Raw genomic sequence first — 27,222 nt, forward strand, 5'->3', positions numbered from 1 at the left:
CTTAATAAAGTTTGTTTTCACAGTTTAGCATCTTACATTTTTTGAGACAAATGCCTTGAAAAATGTCTTTCACATTCATGATGCATTTAAACTCTTTTGTAAAGGAAGCTTCCATGGCTCATCCTATTGACATTAACAATTCCTTTTATGGTGGAAAGACTGAAAAATTAAATACCAACAGCTTTCTTTTAAGACTACAAAACATTTTTATTTTCTTTTCAAAACCATTATTTCCATCTCTTAATTTGTTTATACTAAAAGTTGCTGCTATTAATAGAGGCCTTTAAGCTTTTGAAGGGCTGCCATGAGAGGGATTACATGCTATCGGACCAAGGGGTTTGGGGTGGAAGGTGCAAAAAGGTAGATTTAGGTTTGATGAAAAGAGAAAAAGATCAGGGGACTGACTGCCAACCCCCTCTGGAAGTGTAACCAACGTCACTAAAAGTCTTGATCAAAGACTAGATGGGGACTATCAGGAGTAGTGAAATAGAAGGCCTCTGAGGGCCTTCCAACCCTGAGGTTCTTTGATTTTCTTTTGTAAGCAAGTTTAGTCATTTTTTTAAATGCTGTTTCAGGAATGGTAGTGTTGTCTAACAACCTTATAATTTTAATTTTCAGGTATAAATTGATAGCACTGCATTCTATTCTTTCAACCCAAGATCAAGCAGCAGCATTCACAATTCCACCTCCAGGAATCAGAAAGGTAAGATTCGGTACAACAAAACTTAAATGGGTTTCACTTTAGAACATTTCATTAATGGATTCCAAGCTTCTTTATCCTTTATCATTATGAAAAACATGTAAGTGTCTACTGGTGAATATAAGTATGCCAGGTCTTCTCCCAAGTAACTTCAATGTAACTTGCCAGTAGTCTTGAAGTTTAAAATTCTGGACAGCAGCATCATATGCAGAAATGCTTCTGTACTTAAAAGGATCTTGTTCCTCCTTAGGGTCTTTGGGTGAACAAGGACAAGAATTTCACAGGATAAGGATTTGTGTCCTCATGTCCCACTTATAGAGGGACTACCCACATCTGTTAAGATCACAAATATGTTGAAGTCTGTTGATTTATTGCTTAATGTTATTATCTCATGTTGTGGAGTTTTTTTCACTTGCAGATTGTTTTAGCAACAAATATTGCAGAGACAGGCATCACCATTCCGGATGTTGTGTTTGTAATTGATACTGGGAGGACAAAAGAAAATAAGTAAGTTTTTAAAACATAATTGTAGTTGGGAGTTAAAAGAACAGTAGAGAAAAATTTATGGGTATTTTTAAAAGCTGTATATAACAAATTCACAATTTCATATATAGTCCTCTTTTTCTGTTCTTCATATATGGAAATGTTAATGTTTGTTAAGTTCATGATTTAAAAAAAAACTAGAGATGACAACTCTCATAAATGTAGATAATCTCTCTCAAAAAAAGAAAACTCAAACTAACCCATAACCCACATTATTATTAGCTTGACACCATGTTGCTTCAACATGGTATCAGCCTCTGAAAGAAAAAAGAAAAAACACAAAAAAATCTTGATTTTTAAGAACTTTTAGCCCAGCTTGTGAAAGTTCAAAATCACTGTCCCATTAGTTTCCCTGCTATTCTAGCATATTAAAGATGGAAGCCCAGGGATAGTGGGCTCTAGAATCCCTAGATTTTAGCTCTAATCAGTTGCCTTTCCTCCACACATTATAATTCTCTAATTTTTTTGTATCTCTGAAAAAGCAAATCATACTTTGTCCATCCATCCATGGACAAGACTTGTTTTGGTTTGCTTTATTTAGTTAAAAATACCTAAGTCACTGTGGTCTGTATAAAGAACTACATAGTTGTATAAAATAATGTGCAAAATGATTCACATAAAGAACAAAGACTGGGCACCATGTCTGAACTGAGTTGGCATCTCTGTACAGGATGAAGGCTGTATCCATGGCACCCCAACTTTAGGCTATAGAATTTGTTTACACTGTGTTAATGACAGTTACTGCAAAATAGCTTTTTGAGACTGGATATTTTCATAGTTTAATTGTAATTAGTGAAATAAATTTAATGAGTTTTTTAAATTTCTCTATAAATGTTGATTACTTTAGCTTATATCATATTTAAAGAGCAGGTTTTTTTAGGCATGAGTATCAGATTTTAAACTAAATTGCCCCATTATCTACTTGAAATCATTTTTTCAGATACCATGAAAGCAGTCAAATGAGTTCACTAGTAGAAACTTTTGTCAGTAAAGCTAGTGCTCTTCAGCGCCAAGGAAGAGCTGGCCGCGTTCGAGATGGATTCTGCTTCAGACTATACACAAGGGAAAGGTATGACTTAACATTAGCCGGAAGGATAAGGTAAATTTAGGATAGAGTGGATTTTTTTCCTAATGTTATGTGAAATATCTGACATTAATGTATCTTTTTAGATTTGAAGGTTTTATGGACTATTCCGTTCCAGAAATCTTGCGTGTACCTTTGGAAGAGTTATGCCTTCATATTATGGTAATCACTAAGGAACCCTAAATTGAATTATTTGTGAACCACCTCCTTCCTTGAATGTCCAAAGTTCTTTTAATTTCAGTTTTTCCAGATTTCTGGATGTTTTATCCTCAATCTGTGATCTAGTGCCTTTCTCTCTAAGAGATGGCCAAGCATCCCTTGGGCTTCTGTTAAAGGACAGCCTCAACTTCTTGATAGAAAGGTTTCTGGATCTATCAGAGTTAATATAGTGAAAAATGAAGAAAACCTAAGCATTGAATGTGGCCCCACAATTTTAAGAGAAGAAATAGCATGGCGTACTTCATATCCTTGTGGTCTGTTTCTTCAGTTTTTAAACATTTAATAGTGAGTTGCAGGATGACATGGCAGTATTCTTCTAAGCTTGTAGGGAAAAAGGAATTAATTTAGATATAGTGGCGAGAATTCTGTACTTGGAGTCAGAAAGATTTAGGTTTGAGTCTCACCCTGACATAGATGTTAGCAGTGTGACAATGGGCAAGTCACTTGAGGAAATTCCTTATCTATAAATTGGGAATGAGAGTACCTATCTCAGAGTATTGTTATGAGCATCAGTTGGGATGATGTATGTAAAGTGCTATAAAAATGTCAGCCATTATTCTTCCTCCTGTTCACAGAAATGCAATCTTGGTTCTCCTGAAGATTTCCTCTCCAAAGCTTTAGATCCCCCTCAACCTCAAGTAATCAGCAATGCAATGAATTTACTTCGAAAGATTGGAGCCTGTGAACTAAGTGAGCCAAAACTAACTCCACTGGGCCAGCATCTTGCAGCGTTACCAGTGAACGTCAAGATTGGAAAGATGCTCATTTTTGGTGCTATCTTTGGCTGCTTAGATCCTGTGGTAAACTAAAAATACTAGATCATTAACTTAAATGTCATTTTGATTGGAGAATTGGTAGTAACAGTTGACATTTTTAGTGAACTGATTATTAAAATGTTTTCCTGATGTGAATGCATAGATCACTATTTTGCAAACTTAGGCTTATAATGCTGAGTTGAAAGATTTAACATATTCCATTGAAATCCCATTCCAGTCCCTCCTTGTGGTAAGGGGATCTGAGTATGGGCCCAGTCATGAGCTGTCTGTGTTTCAGCCAAGAACAAACTTAGCTAAGGTCAGAGGGCATCATCACTAGATCATCCCCATAATAATGATGTGGGTTTTTTTAATTAAATTTTTTTTCTATCATCAAAAATCCACCATCTCTCCCTCCAACTCCTCTCCCCCAATTGAGAAAAAAAAAATTGAACTCCTATTACAAACATGTATAGTCAAGAAAAACAATTTTCCTCATTAGTCTTGTCTGAAAGAAATATATATGTGGGCTTGTGTAGGTGTTAGACTTTGTATTCTAAGGCTTTTCATCTCTGTCGGGAGGTATTGTCATTAAATAAAATATTCTCCTGGTCCTGTTCACTTTACTGTATATCAGTTCATACATGGTTTCTCTGAAATCATCCCCTTCATCATTTCTTACAGCACAATAGTATTCTCTCACATATCACAAAGCCATTCCCCAGTTGGTGGGCTCTGCTCAGATTCCTATTCTTTACCATCTCAAGAAGAGCTGTAAATATTCGTGTACATCCTTAGAGTTTGTTTTGTTTAATTCCTTAATTAAATTTCTTAATTCCTTCTTTAATCTACCCTCCCTATAATTTCTCTTTCCTCCTCTTTCTCTCCTCTGTTTCTTTCTTGAGTGCAGAGTACCCAAATGAGTATATTTTTCCCTCTTTTGACCAATATTGATGGGAGTAAGGTTCAAGTTCTCCCTTTTTTCTTTTTTTGTGTAGACATCTACTTGTATACCCCGATTAGGAGAGAGAATTTTTCCTAATCTTCTTTTTCCCTCCTCTGCTCCCATCAATGTTTTCTTCTTACCATTTTTCCATTCTTCTTTTAAGAGCAAATAATGTTTTCTGCCACTACAACTCTTGGAAGACTTTCCACTAAGAGGTCAAAGGTTTGTCTTCTGCATTGGTAGAGCATATAGTCATGCCAGCAAAATGACACATCCTTGAAATATTTACCGTTAATCCACGTATACATGTATAACATAGAGTTATGCAGTATGGCATGGGTAGTTAGGGAACATTAAGATTCTTGATGGTGGTAAACCCAAGATTTCCAGGCTGAAAGATTTGTGTATTTTTGTAGTTGTTCAGTGACCCAGGTTGATTCTTTCCTTCTAAGAATAATAGGGGTAAAAGCTGCCTCTTCTACCCTATTCCTGGTTTTTCTCAAGCCAGTGGCCGCTAGCAGTTCAGCTTTCTTGTACCATTTAGGAAGCAGCACGAGAAAGCTCGTGTGGAGAGAGTACACAGTGGCAGTAGTTGCACAGCCAGTGGGACACTTAGTCACATGCAACTCTTAGACTTGCTCTCCACCCTCACAGACCAGAGCAGAACATAGTGCAGAGAGAGCATGATTTAGTCACTTTTCTTTAGTATTAGAATATTCCCACAAAAATTATACTAAATACAAAGACTAGTCCTTTTTATTTTCAGATCCCAAGAAAAGCATTTGTGCCTTTATCAATGTACTGTACTTCAGAGTTATGGTTTAAAGGATTCATTATGGAAAATTCTTAAGTAAATACACTTTGGCTATGTGATTTGGCATCAGGATGTTGGAGGTACTGAAAAGAGCACTAGATGGGAATCATTATTGATGATGCAAAGTTCTGCAGTGGCTTCTGGCTGATAATGTGCTTTTCTCAGGTCAGCTCTCTAAGGCCAGGTAGGAGAATACCAAGAGGTTCAGAGTGCTGAGCCATCTTAACTGGAATTCGGCAGGTGTGGGAAATGAGAGAGTAAATGTCAGAACTGAGACTTACACCCAAGTCTTCTGGTTATAAGCAAGGTGTTCTTTCCTCTACCCCTGCTGCCTCTGATCCAGAAATCAGGGTGACAGGCCTGTCTTTCCCTCTGGCTTTATAGAATTATGTCAGTCCCTTAGTGTCTTCTGTGCTGCTTCTTCTCTGATGCTGAAGATGATTAGATAACTCTCCTTACCATGTGGAGGTATTGTAAGGAAAATATTAGAGAATCTGAAATAAAATGTTTCATAGGGTAGTATAATGATCACTTAAATTATTATCACAAGTTGACTGCCTTTTCTGACAATTGTAAAATGTGCAGTTTAGTATTTATTGAAAAGAACAATGTATAGTTTCTTGTTTTAAATTAATACTGTCTTTGTGCTTCATTGATCATAAAGTAATTTTTTTTTCCATTTATAGGCCACATTAGCTGCAGTTATGACAGAGAAGTCTCCTTTTACCACACCAATTGGTAGAAAAGATGAAGCAGATCTTGCAAAATCAACTTTGGCTCTGGCAAATTCAGACCACCTGACCATCTATAGTGCATATCTAGGGTAAAAGATAATTATTTATCTATTATTTATTAAGCTTTGGAAGTGATATCAGGCTAGGTAGGCACTTGAGGTTGCATTTCACTGATAGCCTCTTGTTACTCATTACAAAAGCAAATCAACATTTCCACTTCATTTTTTTTTCCTTTGGTGAGGCAATTGGTGTTAAGTGACTTGTTCAGAGTCACACAGCTAGTAAGTGTTATGAGTCTGAGGCTGAATTTGAACTCAAGTCCTCCTGACTCCAGGGCCGGTGCTCTATCCACTGTGCCACCTAGCTGCCCCCCACTTCATTCATTTTTATTATAAATAGTAGGATGTTTTAGGAATTAGTATTTTTGTATCTGTTCCAAAAATTTGAAGCAGAATCAAACTGTCAATAAGCATTTATTAATAAGCATGTGCTGTGTTTGAGGAACTTCTTCAAAGCACTGGAAATACAAAGACAAAAGTGAAACAGCCTCTGCTTTCAAAGAGTGTATATTCTGTCTAAGGAGGCAGTGTGGACACATAGAAGTAGAAGCAAAATAAGCATAAGATGATTTGATGGGGAGGTTACAGGAAGGCTTCATATAGGAAGTTGTGAGTCTTGAAGAAAACTCAGGGTTCTAAGTGGCAGAGGTAAGGAAGGAGAGCATTCCAGGAATGGGAGAGCCTGTGCAAAAGAGCAGGGGCAGCAACAGTGAGGTGTAGAACAGGGTGTAGTGTGTGATAAGCTAGAAAGGTGAGGAGGAGTTAGATCGTGAAGGGCTTTCAGGGCCAAACCAAGGAATTTATATTTAACCCCTAGAGTTTATAAGAAGACACTTGGAATTTATTGAGTATGATCTGTACCTGTGTTTTGGGAGAATCCTGATGGAGAATGGATTGTAAGGGGAGAGACTTGAGCAGAGACCAGGGAGAAGGTATCATAATAGCGCAGGTGAGAGGCGCTATGGGCCTCCACAAAGGTAGTGGCCACATGGTGAAGAAAAGGGGACAGATGCAAGTGATGTCACAGAGGTAAAAGTGACAAGATTTGGCGACTTTTTAGATGATGCAGAGTGAGAGAGCATGTGAGGAGGCCTTGAGGTTGAGAACCTGGGAACCTGGAACGACATGTTGGTGATACCCTGGAAAGTAAAAGGGAAGTTCGAGGCAGAAATGTAGTGGGTGTTTCTTATTTGAAAAAAAAAAAGGATTCAGTAATTTAGTATAGGTGTTATAAGGTTTTATCTGTGAAAAAAGTATCTACTTTCTAGTGATAACCTTTTCCTCTTGGCCAGTACTAACAAGTTTTGAGAATCTTTTTTAAACAAGATTTAATTGATCTTCAATAGCTGCCTAATGGTTGGTACCTCTTAAACTTTGACAATATTTCTCTAGATGGAAAAAGACTCGACAGGAAGGGGGGTATCGTTCTGAAATGGCTTACTGCAGAAGGAACTTTCTTAATAGAACAGCACTGTTAACTCTAGAGGTAAGACAAACTCCAGCATTTAGTAACAGAAATTAACTTTCTTTAGTTATTTGAAAATATGTTGTAAAGGTTTATAATCCTTTTTTTTTTCTTTTTCTTCCCAACTAGCAGTTGTCATGAAGGGTTGATGGTAGCAGATGAGATTCAGTTGTCATCTCTGTGCAGATGGTTCCCAGATCTAGATAGAGAGTGTCCCTAAAGCCTTAGGGTGGTTTTAAACTTTACTAGCTTATGGCTTAAACTGTTAAAGCTTAAAACTGTGCTAAGTCTTTTTGGGACACCAGGCCTAGCTAGCCTCAGTCTCTCTTCTGAGTTCTAGTCTGGCATTACAAACTTAACATGTCAAAACAAGAGTTTTCCTTCTCTCCACCCCCCAAAACCTTCCTCCCTTCCCGTTTGTTACAGTTGAGAATATTGCCATTCTCCCAGTAAGCTGGGCTTTCAACTTTGGTATTGTCCTTAGTTCTCCACAATGGAATTTGTCATCCAGTGTTGTTGTTTCTGCCTTCACCCCACCTCTCTTGTACTCCCCTTCTCCCCATTTACACAGCCATCCCCCTGTTCAGGCAGGCCCTGGCCCCTCACTGCTCAACATGACTCTGACCTTCAGCTTGGTCTCCTCCCTTTGGGCTCTCCCCTCACCTCAGCTTCCAAGGTGCTCTTCCTAAATCACAAGTCTGATCAGGGCATTCCCCTCAGCAAATTCCAGTGGCTCCCTATTCCTTCCAGAATCAAATAAGAATGTTCTTTGACATTTAAAGCCCTTCACAACCTAGCCCCTTCCTAGATTTCTGTCATCTTACATACACATTAACACTCAACACATACTTTATGATCCAGCAGCACTGACCTGGTCACTCATCCTCATGTACCACTCTTTATTTCTTGATTCCATACCTTTTCACTGCCCATGCCTGGAATACTCTCAAATCCTACCTTTTGAGAGAAGTTCATCTTACACAACTCTCCCTCACCCCCTACCCCCACCCCCAGTACCTTCCCTATAAATTTACTGTCATTAACACTGTATCTGTCTTGTGTATAAGTAGTTATTTGCATATTGGTTCCCCGTTAGAATGTGAGCTTCTTGAGGGTAGGGACCAAGGTTTTGCCTTTCTTTGTATCCCCAGCATTTAGCACATAGTAAGCACTTAATAAATGCTTGTTGACTGAAAATACCTCGAATGCTTGCATAATGTCTCTTTTACACTTTTCACTTCCCACTCAATCCCTCTTTTCATCAAATTATTAAGGGGACAATGAAGGTCACTCAGGTTAAATATAGTAGATGAAAATAATCGTCTAGGTTTATTTTTATTGTTTTATATTGTGGAAATGTTTGTTTTACAGAAATACTTTCATGGTAAAATTACGGTGACTCGTTTTAATTCTTAAGCTGCCAGTATTAAAATCTCCCCCTAATTTAGCAAGGGTTCCAGTCAAATGGAAGATTTTTTAAATCTTTTAAAAAATGAGATAACTCCAGTATGAACTAGTATTTCCCTTGTTTAATAAGTAGTTTAAACTTAATACGAGATTGTGATTTTTTTTTCTGTCTTTATTGTAAACCAATTGCAGGATGTAAAGCAGGAATTAATAAAGCTAGTCAAGGCAGCAGGATTTGCATCCTCTACAACCTCTAATGGCTGGAATGCAAACAGAGCCACCCAGACCCTCTCCCTACAGGAAATAGCCCTTCTTAAAGCTGTTCTGACTGCAGGGCTCTATGACAGTGTGGGCAAGATTATCTACACAACATCAATAGATGTCACAGAGAAGTTGGCTTGCATTGTGGACACAGCTCAAGGCAAAGCCCAAGTGCACCCGTCTTCTGTGAACAGAGACCTGCAAGTTTATGGATGGCTATTATACCAAGAGAAGGTAAGCTGGTCTTTATATTTGGAAGCCAAGTTCCAATACAAAGAAAATTCTCTAGAAAATATTGTTATCAATATTGCATATTCTGTGAAACACTTGGCCTATTGATTGACTTTTCCAAATTGCTTTTTTTTTCCTTCTGTTTTTCAAGTCTTTGTTATAAGGGGGTAGGGAGGACACCCACTGGGTAGGGGAGGGAAAGGGATATATTCAGAAATGAAGGTGGTACAAAAACAAGAGATATCAATAAAGTAAAGGGTTTTTTTTTTTTTAAGAGCTAAATTAGTATCTGAAATTGGGCAGCTTGGTGGCACAGTGGATAGTGCTGGGCCTGGAGTCAGGAAGACTCATCTTCATAGGTTCAGCTTTGGCCCCAAACACGTCACTGTTTGCCTAATTTTCTTCATCTGGAAAATGAGCTGAAGAAGGAAATGGCAATGTACCATATACCATACCATGCCATATACCATACCACTCTAGTATCTTTGCCAAGAAAACCCCAAATGGGATCTCTAAGAGTCAGATATGATTGAAACAACTAAGCAAAATCTGAACTACCTGCTCTTGATTTGAGCCATTCATATTCATTTGTATCTGAAATGGAGTGAAATAAATTATTATTGTAAAACCAAAAAATGCTTGGGTTTTTTATTTAGAAATCTGGAAGTTTCCTACTTGGTTGTAATGAGAGTTAACTGAAAAGTAGACATTCTCTAATAAATGTGTCATTTCTCCGAATGTACTTAGACTGACCCAGAGAAATCAACTAACTAATTTAAAAAAAAAGTAGAATTTAGATAATGACAGTCCCAAACAACAAATTATTGATATATACTAAAGCATTCCATACTTGTTTCAACTCAACTCGAGATCACAGCTGCTTGTGTCATACTGTGTTACTGCTATCTAACAAATGTTGATATTTCAGTATACTATTTTAGCCAAATCATTTGTTTCATTTTAAGTAGAGCTATTAACCTTTTCATTCATAGTTTGTTTTTTTTTCTAAGTAGGAATTCTGGTTGTTCTAGGTTACTATTTTCATTGGTCTGGCATTTTGAATTTTTCTTTTTCATAGGTATGTATTTTCTTAGGCAATCTGAGAGGTAAAGGAAACATGTCACAGTACAACAGGATCTTTCGTTACTAAAGAAATCCTTCATGCCAGTTTCTTGACCTTTCAAGTAACAGTGAGAATCTGTGCTATACAGCACCCAGAAATCACCACATTTAAGTGCCTAAACATAGTATATTTTCTGAAGAATAGTGGGGGGAGGGGAGAGATGAAGAAATTTGGAAGCCAGAAATTTTAAATTCTCCTTACAGTTTGAGTTCAGATATTAGGATTGCCATGGAGTCATTCAATTTCATTTGGATTTTCCCCATAATATAATCTTGCAATAAATTCTGTATTTTTAAGAGAAATGTAGGACTAAGATGTTGGGGATTCATGTTTAAAATACTCTTAATGAAAGGTTCGAATTTTTTATCATTATTACTTGAAAGCCAATAATTAAATCATGGATAGAAAAGAGAACGGGCAGACAGTACTTATGAAAACATGTGCCTTTGTACATTCCGGGCCAATTGATATAACAGAAGAAGAGGACTTTTAAAAATGAAAGATTTTTAATACTTGCTTTTTTTAAATATCAGACCAGTAAGATGTTTTTATTGTGTGTTGTAGGTAAGGTATGCCAAGGTGTATTTGAGAGAAACCACTCTCATCAGCCCCTTTCCAATTTTACTTTTTGGTGGTGATATAGAAGTACAGCATCGAGAGCGTCTTCTCTCTGTGGATGGCTGGATTTACTTTCAGGTAAATAAACTAATGTGGATAGATTTTTTTTTTTCTAGTTACATGAAAATTTTCGGCTTTTGCTACCCTTGAGGTACCTTTTAAATTTCATAAATATATTTAAATAGAATTTCTTCTCCTGACGTAGTTAAGCTATGTGAACAGCCTGTATTTTATATTTTGTTACAAGAATTTTAAATCTTTAGACTTCAGAAGTAGCCTTTGCTAAATTTGAAAATTACATCACAAGCATATTCCACATAGTGTTGCCCTGACCTCCGTCATTTTGCAGTAAGTCAATCCCCAAATTTAGAGCTAGAAGGGGTGGTCCAACCCAAACCTTTCACGTGTAGAGGTCAAGTGACTGGCCAGGGTCACAAAGAGAGTAAAGTCTGAGCCAGGCGTAGAGGCGATGTCACCCAGCTCCACACGGAGAGCTGCTTCCACCACACAGTGCAGCCATGCCATTTGTCATTAATACCTTCTAGCAAAACCCTACCACGCTCTTGAAAAAGCCAATCACCAAGAGTGATTTTGTAGGACCAGCTATTTATATTCAGTGAAATATGTCAGCTCCCTATAGTAAGTAGTGAAATGGCAGGTCCAGCACTGGCTGCACTTTTCCTCATTCTTCTTGACTCATTAGACAGTGTCGGCGAGCTGAAATACTCCCTGCTCCCCATTACCCTTCCTGGCTTCTCCCTCTACCACCATCGTTCAGTCACCTCTTATCTTTTGAGGTTCACATCATCCGTATCTACCACCCAGTTAAAATCCTGGTAGCTGTTGTCTGCAGACCTCCAGGTCACTCCCCTAACTGACTCATAATCTTTCTCTCATCTCCCCCTCCTACTCTTACACTGGAGAGCTTCTGCATACATAATGATGCCCCCTCAGACACCTCAGTTTCCTGGGTCATAAACTTGCCCTCTTCTTCCACCCCTCCTCAACCCTCCACAAAGATGCTTATGCCCTCAATTTTGCCATTACCCACAACTCTACCACCTCCATTTTCATGAACTCTTGACATGCCTTTTTCTGATCACAAACTCTTAGCTTTCTGCTTCTCCCTCTGCCTTTCAATACCAAGCCCTGCTCTTCATCCACACTGTGGCCTCCAGTCTCTTGACCCTTTGGTTCTCTCAGGCCATCTCCCTACACCAGGTGCTGCTGAGGGCTCTGTCCTGGTCCTCTTCTCTTCTTGCCTTCTTTCACTTGGTCACTTCCTCAGTTCCCAACGGTCAGTTACCAGCTCCATGTAGACAACTCTCATATTCAATACTTGTTTAAGATGTCCCACATCTACACCTGTCTTTTGGATATTTCATACTGCGTGTCCTGTTGGTACCTTAAACTCAACGTGTGTAAAGCATAACTTCTTATTTGTTCCATCTCACCCCTCTCCCTGCCCATCTCTCTTCTGAGCTCCCTTATTTCTGTCATGAACACTATTAATCCAGGCTTCAATGTTTGTAGCCTTGATGTTATCCTCTCATTGGTACTGTGACCTCAGCCCACATAACCAGCAGTTACCAAAGCTTTAGCTTTCACCTTGACAACATGTCTCATATTCTCTCCCTTCCCTGTCTTCACCTGGCCACCACCCCAGTTGATCCCTTATCTCTCTGGGTGCACCACTGCAATAGCCTCCCCATTGATCTCCCTGTCTCTCCTCCTTTCCATCCTCCACACAAACCTGAGTGTTTCACTCCCCTGTTCAGTAAACATGAAGGGCTTCCTATGGTCTGTAGGATCAAGTGTAAATTCTTCTGTTTGGCATTTAAAGCCCTTACCAACCTGTTCTCATTCTATTTTTTCATCCTTAGATCACTCCCTATCCCATACTCTACAATCCAGCCCAGCTGTGCTTATTGTTCCTCAGATATGGCATTCCACCTTCTACCTCTGTGCCTTTATAGTGGCTTCCTTCCATGCCTGGAGTGCACCCTCTCCTCACCTGCCCCTTAGAATCCAAGTTTATATCAATACTCAACTTAAGGGCTGTCTTATACCTGAAGCCTTTCCTATGCACACCTTCCCTCCTACTCCACCACCCCCAACTAGTCCCTTCATGTCCAAAATTTCCTAATACTTATTTTGTATTTTTCATACAATTATATAGAGGTACGTATTGTCTCCCTCAATAAACTATAAACTTCTTGAGGACAGGAATTGTCTGTTTGTAGCACTTAGTACATAATAGGTGCTTAATGAATGCTTGTTGATTGATTTATTTTTAATTACATTTTATACAATATGATTTCATTTCAACCATAGAATCCAAATAATTCTTAGAGCTACAACAGGACTTGTATTAAAATAATTGAAAACAAGAAGCCAGATGGCTATAATCACATTGATGAAAATAATTTGTTTACACTAGCTCTCTTAAGACTCCTCCCTTTTTTGCTTACTTGTTTTCTATTACATGCACTGGAAATGGAATGAAGATTGATCAGATGACATTGCCCCTGGGGTTTTTTTTTTTTTTTAAACTTTTGAATTTTATGATGGGACGGCTAGGTAGCACAGTGGATAGAACACCAGACCTGGAGTCAGGAGGACCTGAGTTCAAATTCAGCCCTCAGATGCATACTAGCTGTTGTGACCTTGGGGAAGCCACTTAGCCCCAATTACTTCAAAAAATAAAAAAATGAAAATTATGATGACATTCCATGATCAGATAAAGATATAGACCAGTCTGGCAGTCTTTAAAATGAGGTGCCAGAAGTGCCCTTTTTTAGTATGTACCCTTGAGATTCTGTCTTCATAATTTTATTATCTTTTAGCATAACCCTGACAATGGCTAAAACATACTGAAGGAAATAGACTTCACTTTTCATTGGATTTCCATGACAAGAGAATAGGACAACATAATATTTTATAATTTGTGGGTTGTAAAAATCAGATTCATCTGCCTTTTGCGGTATAGACTTTCCAGGAGAATTTTTATTTTGTGGATCAGTTTTGAATGGTTGGCTTAAGTTGTGAGAGGGCAGGAATGGAAGTTGAGAAGATTTGTTCAGCTTAGATATTAAAAGTAATTTACTAATAGTATCTCTTCTTTATCTAGATGTTTTACTTTAAAAGCAAATTATAAGGAGTATACTTGTTGGGTTAATTAATTCAAACATATACTGGTTATATGATTTCATTGTATCATGTAATGTTTTCACCCTTCTTTTCAACAGGCCCCTGTAAAGATTGCAGTTATTTTCAAACAACTGAGAGTACTCATTGAGTCTGTTCTTCGAAAAAAGCTTGAAAATCCTAAAATGTCCCTTGAAGGTAATTGTATGATTTTTCACATGGACAAAAGAAAGTGTGTACATTATTCATATATTATTAGGAACACTTCAGGAGAAAAATCTCATTCTTAACTCAGAATTTTTAATTTTTTCATATTATACTGTAATGTGGCAACTTTTATTCTATACTTAAATTAAAATTCCTACATTATATCCTGCCCCTGCTAATCACACAGCCAAGTCTTTGTGGCCTCACTATCCACTTTTGGTTCTTCCTTTTCTCACTTTTCCTGCCAGCATTTTGACTTTTTCCACCTGAGAGAAGAAAAGATGATGAGACAAAGCTTAGTTGGTTTTGTTGTTTATTGTTATTCTAAATACCGCAGCCCTCCTCTGATTTCTCATTGTCGTTGATCATGCCTCCCATGTTCTCAAAGACCGTGCCAACAGAACATGAGTCCTGACAGGTCTGACCAAGCTGGAAAGATTTCAAGTATAGGTCCAGCGACTCACTCTCTTTTGTCTTGGGACCTAAATTAGCTAAATTCAATTCACCTGGGCTCATCGCAGGTTTGCCCAAAGGATAATGAGTTTTTTGGCTGGATCAGCTCTTGAAGGCAGAGTTTCTTGACCTTTTTGTGAGTGTCATGGGCTCCTTTGGTAGTCAGCCTGTGGACCTCTTCTCAGAGTAATGTTTTTAAATTAATAAAATAAAATACATGGAATTACAAAGGAAATTAATTATGTTGAAATACAGTCATCTGAATATTTGAAAAAACAAGTTTATGGACCCTGAGTTTAGAACTTCACTTTAAGACCAAACTGTAATGATGAGGAAGTAGTCACATTGACAGAATCAAAGGGACTTTGGAAGTATCAGACTCCTGGTAAAGATTTGGTAATGAAACAGTTATCTAGAATGAAAGTTTCCTTTGAAGCTTGTTTTCTAAATTATCTGTTTTTCCCATCATCACAAGTAATCATGAGTTGATTATAGTTTGCACAGAATGAGTGCACAGTTCTTCTGCAGAGATGTACAGTGTGGGCCCTAGGAGAGTGTCAAATTAATCAGGTACTGTGAAAGAACTGTTTCATTTTTGTCTTTGTGGCCTTAGGACCTAGACATGTGCACTGCCCAAAATGTTTGTTGAATTGGATATTCAGATGCACAGATGAACAGGAGAATTAAACCACTTTAATTGTCTTGTGCTGCTAGAAGTCCAGCATAGGTCCAGCTTTAGAATATTAAAAGATATATTGTCTCACAAGACTTATCTTCTGCTAAGGGAACCTAAATTTAGGGTTAGCTTTAGGCAGGATACAGGCAGAGCTAAAGCTTTTGCAGTAATGCTGAAATGGGATGAAAATGATTTTATCGTTTCCTTTTTCCAGAGCAGAAGTGGTTCTGCCACTAACTAGCTGTATTACTTTAGTCACTCCTTTGGGCATCACTTTCCTCATATGTAAAATGAGAGAATTGAACCAGATTATCTCAGAGGCACCTTCTAGTACCAATACTTGATAGCCCTAAATTTGAAGTTCTCACAGTTCTGGCTTTACCACTTACCTAAATCTTTAAACCTCTGAGCTTCAGGCTACTTATCTCTGAAAGGAAGAAAATACTTTTATGGCTTGCCTCAGAGTGTTGTTGTAAAGAAAGCTGGACCTATATTCAGGGCATAATGCGGTCATCTTTTGGTCGTAGAGGATCATGGCATTATCTCCATTTAGATACTTTTAAATAGATAGAAATTGTATTAACAATTTTCAAAAATCAGAAATCTACAATTACTGGGTGACATGACATGAGGCTTGAGTGGCCTCAAAACTGCTCTTTTGAGGTGTTGTGTAGTATATGCTTGATTTTGACAGTTCCGTGATTTCATCAGTGTAGGTACTCCTACTGATGTGTCATGGGCAAAAAAAATTCAAATTAATAATAGGTAGCTTCATATAACACTTTAAAGTTTACAAAGATCTTTGTACATGTCATCTCTGTTAATCTTCACAACAGTCTTGCAGGGAGGTATTATTGGCCTCATTCCTATTTTACAGATGAGGAAACTTAGATCCATAGAGGCTGACATGGCCACCTATCAATAGTGAGCCTCTCCAGACTTAACTTCGCTGGTCTTTGAATGAACACAGGTCCATACTTAAACTCTTTTTAGCTTGGTGAGACTTCTCAGACCTTACATTCCACGGACATAGAATTCAAGGACCCCAGGGTTGCTGTCATAATGCAGTGAGGAATCAGATTAGAACTTTGTGGAACACTTAGGATCCCTGATGATTCAGGCAAGTCTTCATCCACATTATATTTCATTTCATAACTAATATCTCATTCTCTTATTTAACTTTGTCACTGCTATTTATTTCTTAGCCTAGCTAATTTATTAATGACATTATAAAGTTAAAATATTGTATAATTTGTGAATCTATTTTATTGAGTTAGCCAGTATTGAATTAAACTCATGAATTTGTCTTTCCTTTAGATGACAAGATATTACAAATCATTACAGAATTGATAAAAACGGAACACACTAACTGAAAGTAGAATTTGGTGTCGATTGCAATGGTGTCACAGTTGAGAAGATTTGATAATGAAATTATGTGAAAATGGTCCATCCTCAAAGTATTTAAATATTTAAATTGTTGATAACTAGCCATACCGTGGAAGAAAAAGCACATACTTTATATGTGTGATTTTCTATTTCCTTTTTCATGATGATGACTAAATGTATTTACCATTATTTACAATAAATTCTTTTGGTGCCATATAATATGTGGAATGTTTTTGTGTCCCCAGAGGACTGTTCACCTCTTGACCTTCGGGTTCCAAGGATCATTTTGAGCCTCCTTTGATATCTGGGAGGACATTTAGTTTTTGCCATCTGGAAATATGATTGACAAAGGCTCTTTCTGTGTCCCCTTTGCTGTTTTACCTCAGGTTGCAGAGCAGCCTATGAAACAGTTTTGTGTCGCTTCGAAGTCAGGGTAATGAGCCATTTCAAGGACTAAGAGCAGCAACTAAAACACTGACGACAAAATGACCGTGGCACTGTGACTGCTGGCATCACTTAATTATATTCCAGCCATGCTATATTGGGGTTCTCCATTTCTAGATAGCTCCTAACTTAGAAATATTCTTAGTTACAAATGACCCACACCCAGTATTTTTCAAAGGAAGAAATTCAAAATACAAATAATAACTGTGTGAAAAAATGTTCCAGATCATTAATCATTAGAGAAATGCAAATTAAAGTAACTCTGAGATTCCATTTCACATCCATAAGAATGGCACAGCAAACAAAAAAGGGAAATTTCAAAGACTGGAAGGCTTTAAGAAAAGAGATGCATTAATGTACTGTTGGTGGAATTATGAATTAATCCAGCCATTCTGAAAATCAATTTGGAATTATGCTCCGAAGTCACTAAATGTGTATCCCCTTTAACCTGGCACCACCACTTGTAGACTCATATCCCAGAGAGAACAAAAAAAGTGAGAAACACTGCACAAAAATATTTATATAGCAGCCCTTATGGTAAAGAATTGAAAACCAAGGAAGTGCCCCTCACTTGGAGAGTGGCTGAACAAATTATGGTATGCAAATGTAATAGAATGCTGTTGTATTGGAAGAAATGACAAAAGGGTTGGTTTCAGAGAAACCTGGGAGGACGTACATAAACTGCTGCAGAGTGAGTTGGGCAGAGACAGGAGAACAGTTTACCCAATAGCAGCCTTGTAAATTCAAACACCTTTGAAAGCCTTCAAGAACTCTGATCAGTGTTATGGCCAGCCACAATTCCCGAGGATTGATGATGAAACGTGTGACGGGCCTCCTGACAGCTCAGATGCAGTGGACTCGAGATGCAAATGGAGGCATACATTTTAGGTGTGGCCAGTGTTGGAATGTGTCTTGTTGGGTGTTTAAGGAGTTACCAGCCAATGAGATTACTGTATAGATTAAGCGATGCAAGGGGAAGATGTGTGCCTGCTGTCCTTTGTTGAAAGTGGGAGTGCATTTTCCCAGAGGAAAACAGATGTTATTAGATGGAGTACAAATAGTACTCATTAATATGACCTTTTAAGTACCTTATGGGTTAAATATGCTTTTGTGGACTTGCCTGGGAACTTAGCCATCATTTAAAATACTGTTTCTTCGGGTAAGTAAATTTTGAGTTTCAAATGGGTACCTTACCAATGAAGTTTTGCAACACAGGCACTTTCTATGTTGAGCACTGCTTGTGTGTTGTTTATAAAAAGAGAAGGGGGGGGTTTAAAAAGAGACAATGTTGTCTAGTGGGTAGAGAGCTGTCCTCAGAAAGATCTGGGTGCAAGTCCCACCTTTGAAATATATTGGCTTTGTGACCCTGGCCAAGTGACCTAACCTCAGGTCCTCCAGACAATCCTTGAAGCCTCTGAATTGCAAAGATGGTGCCCATCTGCATTGGTAAGAGTAAAGAGTTCTTCATCAACAGAGTCCTACACTGGTAAAATCATGGGTTTGGTCAACAGAACTTAAAATACAGGTTAGAGCAGGAAGAAAATGGGCACACAGGCTTAGTAAATCTGTTCAGATTTGAGAGCCATTGTTTCTAGTTTATTTTCAACATGCTGAAAGAGCATTATTACCTTGGGTATATCAGGAGGGCTGGGTTCTAGTCTTCATTTTGCTGACAGCTGTGTGATCCATAGAAATGTCTTTACCTCTGTGTCCTCTCTAAAGTGAAGTTTGAGTAAATGGCTTCCAGGATACTTTATGACTCTAATTTGCCATGATTCTAACGTCAGTCAGCAAGCATTTATTAAGTGCCCACTGTGTGTAAGGCATTGTTAAGTCATCAAGCATTTATTAAGTGACTTCTATATATAAGACACTGTTAAGCATGAGATATAAAAACAAAAAGACAGCTGTAGCCATTAAGGTTATATTCTGTTGAAGGGAACATACACACACACACACACACACACGTATCTGTATATATTTAATACAAGGTAATGTGGGGGAAGCCACACAGCTGGAGGATTTAAGGAGAGGTTTCATGTGGAAGGAGGCACTTGAGGTGAGTTTTGATGGAAACAAGGGAAAATACTTCAGAGACAAGACATTCTAAGCATCATTAGATAGTACATAGACAATAAGGGAGATAGTGCACTCCCTGTGCAAAGCAGTCTATTGGGGAAACATTTTCTCAGATTTCAACTTCAGTTTAGATGGGGACACGGGGCATACACCTGTAAAGATAGTTATGTTGAACGTCTAGAATAAGGAGAAGTAATTCTTTTATAGGATGCCTATCACAAGAACATGTTAGTTCCTTGTCAAGGCTTATCAGGCTAAGGATGAAGATTTGTGGGTTTTAAGTGATTATGGTTCATTGAAGCCTAGGTGAGAATTTCCTTGCAACAAGTAGAAAAATTACGATTAGTCACAAGTATAAAAACCTCCTGACTTGTATAATGTTACCATTTGAAGCCTGTTGTTTGACTTATACTACAGTAACTCATTCATATAATGAACTGAAAAGAGTCCCAGAAAAATACCAGCTAGACGTGCATTTAATTACAGGATATGTGCCCCACCCCAGGTTCAACTAAAGACTTAACTTAAACAGTAAAAGGCTATAAAACATACCCACAAAAATCATCTGTTTTCTGCATATTGCCAACAAAAACCATGAAAAAAAAAAAGAAATTTCATTAAAAATAACTATGGAATGTATAATATCCGGGAATCTCCCAACTAAGAAACAGAAGTTATGGGAGTACAACTACAAAATACTAGAAATAAAAGAAGACATAATTGGAGAGATTCATTACTTATGGGTGAGCTATGCAAATAAGATAAAAGTGACAAACCAAACTAAGGAACTGATTCAGTGCCATACCAATCACACTACCAAAGGGTTACTTAGAAAAAATAATAAAATTCACCCAGAGGAATAAAAGGTAAAGAATCTCAAGAGAAATAATGAGGGGAAAAAAGTGAGAATGAAGAGTGCCTAGCAGTACCAGATCTTGAACTATCCTACAAAGCAGTATCATCAAAGCAATGTAGTGCTAGTGTAAAGACAAAACAGTTAATAGCATAGATCAGGTACCTATGACCGAAAGTCAGAGTGAAGTAACACGGTGTTTGATAAGCTCAACAATACCAACTACTAGGTTAAAGACTCACTATTTGACCCCCCAAAATGCTGTGAAAAGTCGATTAGAAATTAGGTTTAGACCAGCATCTACTATGTACCACAATAACCTTCGAATGAATACATAATTTACTATAAAAGGTCATATAAACAAATTGGAGAAGAGAAGGAGTTATCTTACAGCTGTGGATGGGAGATAGTTCTTGACCAAGAGATAGGGATTATCATAAAAGATAAAATGGCCAGTTTTGATTATATGCTATTAAAAAGCTGTACAACAATCAGTGCAGTAGGAATTAAAATGGAAACAGTTAACTGCGGAAAATACTTGTAATAAATTTTTGCTGATAAAAGTAATATACAAGGTGAAAAGGGAAATGTTCCATATATGTAAGAATCAAAGTCATTTCACCAGGAGATAGTTAAAGGATATGAACGGTTCTGTTAAAAAGACAGTTGTCCGTGTTCCTCCCTCCCCAAAAAGTGCAAGCTATCAACAACCACACAAAAAAATGCTCCAACTCACTAATAACAGGAGAAATGCAAATTAAAACTCCTGAAGCCAGTGTGATGGTGCATGTCTTTCTTCCAGGCTGCTAAAGCTGGCAGATCACTTGATTCTCCTGAATTCTGAACTACAGTGGGCTGGGCTGCTTAGGTGTGTCAGCACCAATAAGGTGAACCCCCAAGAGTGGGGAGCAACTAGACTGCTTTAAAGAAGGTCAAGCTAGCCCAAGTCAGAAATGGAGCAGATCACAGCCCCTGTCTCATTCAGCAGTGTGACTGCAGTGGTCATTGTACTTCCACCGTAGGTGCAACGGGAAGACCCATGTCTGAAAAACGAAATGAAACAAAAATTCAGATTCTACCTCACACCAGTTATAAGGAAGGAAACAAGTATTAATTAAGTATCTACTATGTGCTGGTTCCCTTTACAAATATTATCTCATTTAATCCTCTCAACAGCCCTGGGAGGTAGGTGCTTTTATTATCCCCATCTTGCAATGAAGGGAACAGGGCTGAAAAAGGTTAAGTGATTTGTCTGGGGTCACATGACTAGCAAGTATCTGCAGCCACATGTGACTGAAGGCTCCTTGACTCTTCCAGACCTGGTGGAATCAGCACCACCTAGCTGTGCCTAGCTTGCTAATTAGATTAACAAAAATAGCAAAAAAGGAAAATGACAGTTGTTGCAAGGGCTGGGAAAGGAGAGGCACATTAATGCACCGCTAGTGCAGCTGTGTCCAACTATTCTGGAAAGCAATTTTGAACTAGACTCAAAAAGTCACTGAAAGTGCCTACCATTTGATCTATCAATACCATCACTGGGCATATGCCTCAGAGGGAAAAGGGCCCATAAGGAAACTGTTTATAACAGCACTTTTCTGTTGTTGCAAAGGTTTAGAAACCAAGTAGTTTCCATTAATTGGGAATTTGGGGGTGGGAGAAATGTGGCATATAAATGTAATGAAATGTTAATTTGCTGTAAGTAATGACAAAGGGGACAGGTTCAGAGAAACCTGGAAAGACTTATGAACTGATGCAGAGTGAAGTGAGCAGAACCACAAGAACAATTTGTACAGTAGCTTCTTGTTCAGTCATTTCTGACTTTATGACCCCATCTGGGGTTTTCTTGGCAAAGATATTTGAATGATTTGCCATTTCCTTCTCCAGCTCATTTTACAGGTGAGGAAACTGAGGCAAACAAGGTGAAATGACTTGCCCAGGGTCACACACCTAGTGTCTGAGGTCAAATTTGAACTCGGGTCTTCCTGACTCCAGGCCTGGTGTGCTATCCACTGCACCACTTAGTAGCCCAATACGTTAACTACAAAAATGTTGAGGAAAACAGCTTTAAAAGACCTAAAACTCTGATGAATGCAATGACCAATCATGATTCCCTGAAGACTGATGATGAATCGTGCCTTCCATCTTTTGGCAGAAAGGTCGTTTACCGGAAGTGTAGAATGAGATGGACATTCTCAGACATAAATTTGTCTTTCTAGGTTATACTGATTGGTTATAAGGAAGGGCTTTTTGGTGTATTGGGGGGTGAGGGGAGGAGGGATGGATGGGGAGCAATTGTGATGCAAAAAAAAGAGTACAGATGAAACATTAAAGGAAATTCTGAAGGTGATACAGGCAAATAGGGCTGTTTGGGTACTATTGTGTTAAATTTCATATACACTTAAACTCCAGAATTGAAACTCACAGTTTTTGGATACTGTGCTCATTTTCTGTTCTTTATATACTGAAATGTTCACATTTGTTAAGTTTATAATAAAAAATTTTAAAATAATTTTAAATGTGTGATTAGAATTTGCATCCGTGTTAATATCTCTCTCTCTCTCTCTCTCTCTCTCTCTCTCTCTCTGTCTTTTGGCTAGGCAATGGGGTTAAGTGACTTGGCCAGGGTCACATAGCTAGTAAGTGGCAAGTGTAATTTCTTTGTTTAATAATTATTTAGTCACTTGTTTATCAGTCTTGCTTTCCCATAAAACCAGTGTGAAGGGTGAAAAAAAATCTATTTGGGCTAATTAGATTCCAGATAAATTAATCTTAGTCCAGAATTAACATCAGGATAACCTCTATAACTTCAATTCCTTCATCTACAACATAAATAAATGCATGTGCATGTACACATAATAGATTTAAGAAAAAGAAAGTAACTGGGAAGGACATGGCATCAAAAGGGACCTGTCTACTATTTATTGTTGATTTAACAAAAGGTAAACACCTTTAGAACTAGATTAACACAGAGTAAAAACTGAAGAAAGCAAGCATCAGCTAAAATGTTGACACCTACCACAAAGGCTGACTTAAATATCCACTTGCATTCTTAGCCAAGCAGGGACTTTTACAAGTTCATCTTTCATCACAGGCTGCATTGTACCTGAATAAAAGGAATGTCTTATTCTATTTGCTCTTTAAAATTCTTCTGTAAATCCTACCTTCAGAACTAAGAAATACAATTAAATGCCAGTAACAAAAAGCTAACATTGCTGTTATTGAAAGATCTTAGACACCTTCCCTTTCCAAAGTAATAAAATTATAGTTGCTGAATTGACAATGAATCCTCTCCCAGAGCAATGGTATGTTGTTAATCAGGTTGTACAATTTGCATTCTAGAATTAGGGAGACAGACAGATGGGGAAAGAGAGGGAGCAAAAGTAAACAAAGAAAACTTATTATAAATATGTCTGTATCACCCCTAGTTGTTATTTAAGCAATATTTTTAGTTTCATTTCAGGGTATTGTTAGCTTAAAATAAAAGAATTTCATCTGTCTCTCCATTTCTTTGGTAAGGGTAAAAATGTTTATATCTAAAGATATCTTGTTCTCAGAAGATGTCTAGATAGAAGAGATTTAGAGTTTGGGATAGGATTTGGAAAGGCATCTGAAACTTAAATCCTTGGAGATTTGCCCATCACTAATCTAAAGGTCTTTATTCTTCATGCTTTGTTATCCTAAAAGGTTGTATATGTGTAGAGAAAACAAGTCTACCTATTCAATAGTTACTGAAATACTTGCCATTTGTTAGGGCTATTTTCTGGAGACCACTCATATCATTATAATGCTGGTAAAGGTAATGGCATCCTTGTATTCTACATGAAATCTTGACTTTATGCTTTTTTTGTGGGACCACAAATATTTCAGAGGCAAGAATAGTTTCTGGCAGTGCTTTCTGTGCCCATTTAATTCTTGGTCACTCCATTAAAGGCTATAAATAAAGAAGTCCAACATGTTTAACAAAAGTTGTTCTTTTAGGGCCAACAATTCCCTTACTAGTGAACTGGCTTAATTTTACCAAGTCATTGGTAATAATTTTAATTCCAAACTAGTTATTTTGAGCTAAAAGATTATATAGTTTATAATTGAAGTCCTCAAAAAATTATTTACTTAAAAGTTTGATTTATTTTCTTATTCACATTGTTGAGGTTTTGAGGTTTAGGGGTGCTGGAACCCCAAAATCACAACACACAGGTCTTCCTCAAATGAATTTGACCCAAACCTTTTTTCAGCCAAAGATAAAGTTTATTAGAACATCTGCCATATTGGCCAGACTCTTAAGAAATCTAAGCATTTGTATCACTAGTGCAAGCGGTCCAGATCTTAAGAAAAATTCTTGGCTAGACTCTTAAAGAATCTGAGCACCTTAATGGAGACAAGATGAATCTTATATGTGGAAAGACTGTGGGAAGGATCCAGGAGTGGCCAAGTAGTCTGGGGTGCCTGGAGGAGGGGTCTAAGGAGGATCTGGTTGAGAGTGGCCAGTAAGCTGTGGTGAACAGAACTCCAGGGACATGTACCAAATGGCCAAGGGAGAATGGAGTCTAGATAGGATTAAGGGTGAGAAGCAGCCAGTTGCAATCAGAATGTAATAGAACAGAATTGGGAGACTGAGTTAAATACAGGTTAACTGACTTGCCCAGTGTCACAGAGTTAGTAAGTGTTTGAGGCTGGATCTGAACTCAGATCCTCCTGACTCCAGGGCCAGTGCTCTACCCACTGCACCACCTAGCTGTCCCTACAGCTACATTTTAACCTCTCAACTGTTATGTTTCTCTTTTCTTTTCTTTTTGTAGACAACAGGATTCTTCCCCAAACATATGCAGTCTTTGAACTAGAACAGTGGTTCTCAAAGGCTGTGCCCTCATAGGCTAACTAGTATGCCTGGGAGCATCATCAGCTAAGTGTGTTGTGAATTAAATGGAATTTACACACGTACACGTGAGAGTCATCTGAGAATTTTATGCAACATAAGCTTGCCATTGCGTCCTGGCCTCTGCTATATTATGTCGGGATTCCTAATAACAAAGACTGATACCATGCCATGAGCAAAAAAAAAAGTTTGAGAACCATCCATTTAGAAGGGTTGTCCTGGCTCGTGAAATTAATGTTATGATGCAAAATATCCTGATAAACAAGGACTTACTTTATTTTTAACCTTCAGCTTGTGTTTGTAATGAAAAGTTAAGTATGAAAAGAATGATGGATTTGGAGTCAGCAGAACTGAGCTCTTCAAATTGGTTCTCTCACCTTGCCTGCAAAAACCCTCTGGGCCTCCTCAGTTTTCTCATCTATAGCACGAATATTTTGAACTAGATGACCTCTCCCTTTCTGTCTCCCCTTTATGTAACTTCTTCCCTCGTTAGAATTTAAACTCCTTGAAGTCAGGGACTGCCTTGTTTGCTGGTGTTTGTATCAACAGCACTTAGCACAGTGCTTGGCACACAGTAAGTAATTAATAAAAAATCTATCCATTTACATGTCTATAAAAATCGGATATGGTTAAAAAAAAACCCTTCCGTTCACTCTAGATTCCCATTTTCTCTAATTTAAAAGGAAACTTTTATAAGAGACTTCTATTCCCATCTTGAAACATATTTGCAGGATAAAGGGGAAAATCTATGCCTCCTTCCACTTTTAAAAATATATAATTTGTTAATATACATGGCTATCTGATTGCATTATCTTATTATCATGGTCTACCCAGTTACATGCTGAGTTCTTTTGTTGGGAGCAGGTCCTTGGCCTTTATCACACATTCTAAGAGCCATATGATCAGGCTGTCCTGAACAGATGTTTCATTTTTATTTGCAACCTGTGATTTGACATCTAAGTAGCACCCTGCATATTGTGCCCCTCAGCTTTCCTCTTTTGTTGTTTTTCAATAGGACCAGCTTTGCTTTCCATGTGGGCCAGAGGTTTATTTTACCATAGTCTGAAGATACTAATTGCTGCCTCTTTGTTTTGGATATACTGGAGGAAGAAACTGGATGGTGGAGAGATCGAGTGCTCAACAGAGAGACCTGAGGTTATGTTACCAGAGGGTATATCCATTGAACACAAGAAACTAGTTTATGGCAAGGATCCACATTGATTAAGATGGGTTTACTGTTTTGTTTTTTTTTTGGAAGTCAGATTCAAATAGTTATTCTTAAAGATAAATAGGAACAAAATAATTTGTACAAGGAAGAACATAGCAGAGTTATTTCTAATAATGAAAAACTCTAAACAAAATATTCCAGGGTAGGAAAAGAGCTAGACACATTGCGGTATGTTAACCCAATGTAATACTAAGCCGCTATTGAAAATAAAAAGTAGTTTGCTTTCCTGCAGACAGTCACAGGAAATGGCATGAGTGAAGTCATAGCCAATCAGGGTGCAGAGAATGTTGAAAGCATATTGGTGACTATCATTCAAGGAGCAGTAGAATATCCAGATCCTATTGCCCAGAAAACATGCTTTATCATCCTCTCAAAGCTTGTGGACCTCTAGGGGGGGGGCAAAGATGGACCAGTAAGATTTGCTGGTTTTGTCTACAAACACATTGTTCCTGCTTGTTTCTTAGCACCTTTAAAACAAACTTTTGACCTGGCAGATGCACAAACAGTTTTGGCTTTATCTGAGTGTGCAGTGACTCTAAAAACAATTCACCTCAAAAGGGGCCCAGAATGTATTCAGTATCTTCAGCAAGAATACCTCCCTTCTCTCCAGGTAGCTTCTGAAATAATACAGGAGCTTTGTCAAGCCCTTCAGCAGCCCAATGCTAAAGTGTTTAAAAATTACTTAAAGGTATTCTTTCAGAGAGCAAAGCCCTAAGGATCACACTGGAAATCCCTGTACCAATTTCTGTGATCAGGAACTCCAGTTAATAATTTATACAGATGGTATTTTTTTTTTTGTGCCATTCATACTGGTGATCTTTTTAAAGTTGCTCTGTGCTTACTGCAATACGTATTTTGGCATTTTTCTGTAAAAATGGAGTATGACTGAGTTGGCTTAAATACAGGTATGTAGCAAC

The 27,222-nt window shown here is 37.9% G+C and overlaps 1 protein-coding gene across 1 annotated transcript in view; it reads left to right on the forward strand.

The window, feature by feature from the left end:
- DHX29 (DExH-box helicase 29) overlaps nt 1-17,035 on the forward strand; it is a 57,160-nt gene extending 40,125 nt beyond the window's left edge. The window contains exons 17-27 of the mRNA XM_027863564.1: nt 619-703; nt 1,119-1,207; nt 2,184-2,312; nt 2,414-2,489; nt 3,122-3,346; nt 5,748-5,884; nt 7,247-7,340; nt 8,919-9,221; nt 10,906-11,037; nt 14,208-14,304; nt 16,760-17,035. Coding sequence (XP_027719365.1) covers nt 619-703; nt 1,119-1,207; nt 2,184-2,312; nt 2,414-2,489; nt 3,122-3,346; nt 5,748-5,884; nt 7,247-7,340; nt 8,919-9,221; nt 10,906-11,037; nt 14,208-14,304; nt 16,760-16,815 — 1,423 coding nt within the window. The 3' untranslated portion in view covers nt 16,816-17,035. The remainder of the gene's footprint in view (nt 1-618; nt 704-1,118; nt 1,208-2,183; nt 2,313-2,413; nt 2,490-3,121; nt 3,347-5,747; nt 5,885-7,246; nt 7,341-8,918; nt 9,222-10,905; nt 11,038-14,207; nt 14,305-16,759) is intronic.
- Nucleotides 17,036-27,222: the final 10,187 nt, after the last annotated feature.

Source organism: Vombatus ursinus, unplaced genomic scaffold (genome assembly GCF_900497805.2).
Source record: "Vombatus ursinus unplaced genomic scaffold, bare-nosed wombat genome assembly UNPS02014772.1, whole genome shotgun sequence".
Taxonomy (NCBI): Eukaryota; Metazoa; Chordata; class Mammalia; order Diprotodontia; family Vombatidae; genus Vombatus; species Vombatus ursinus.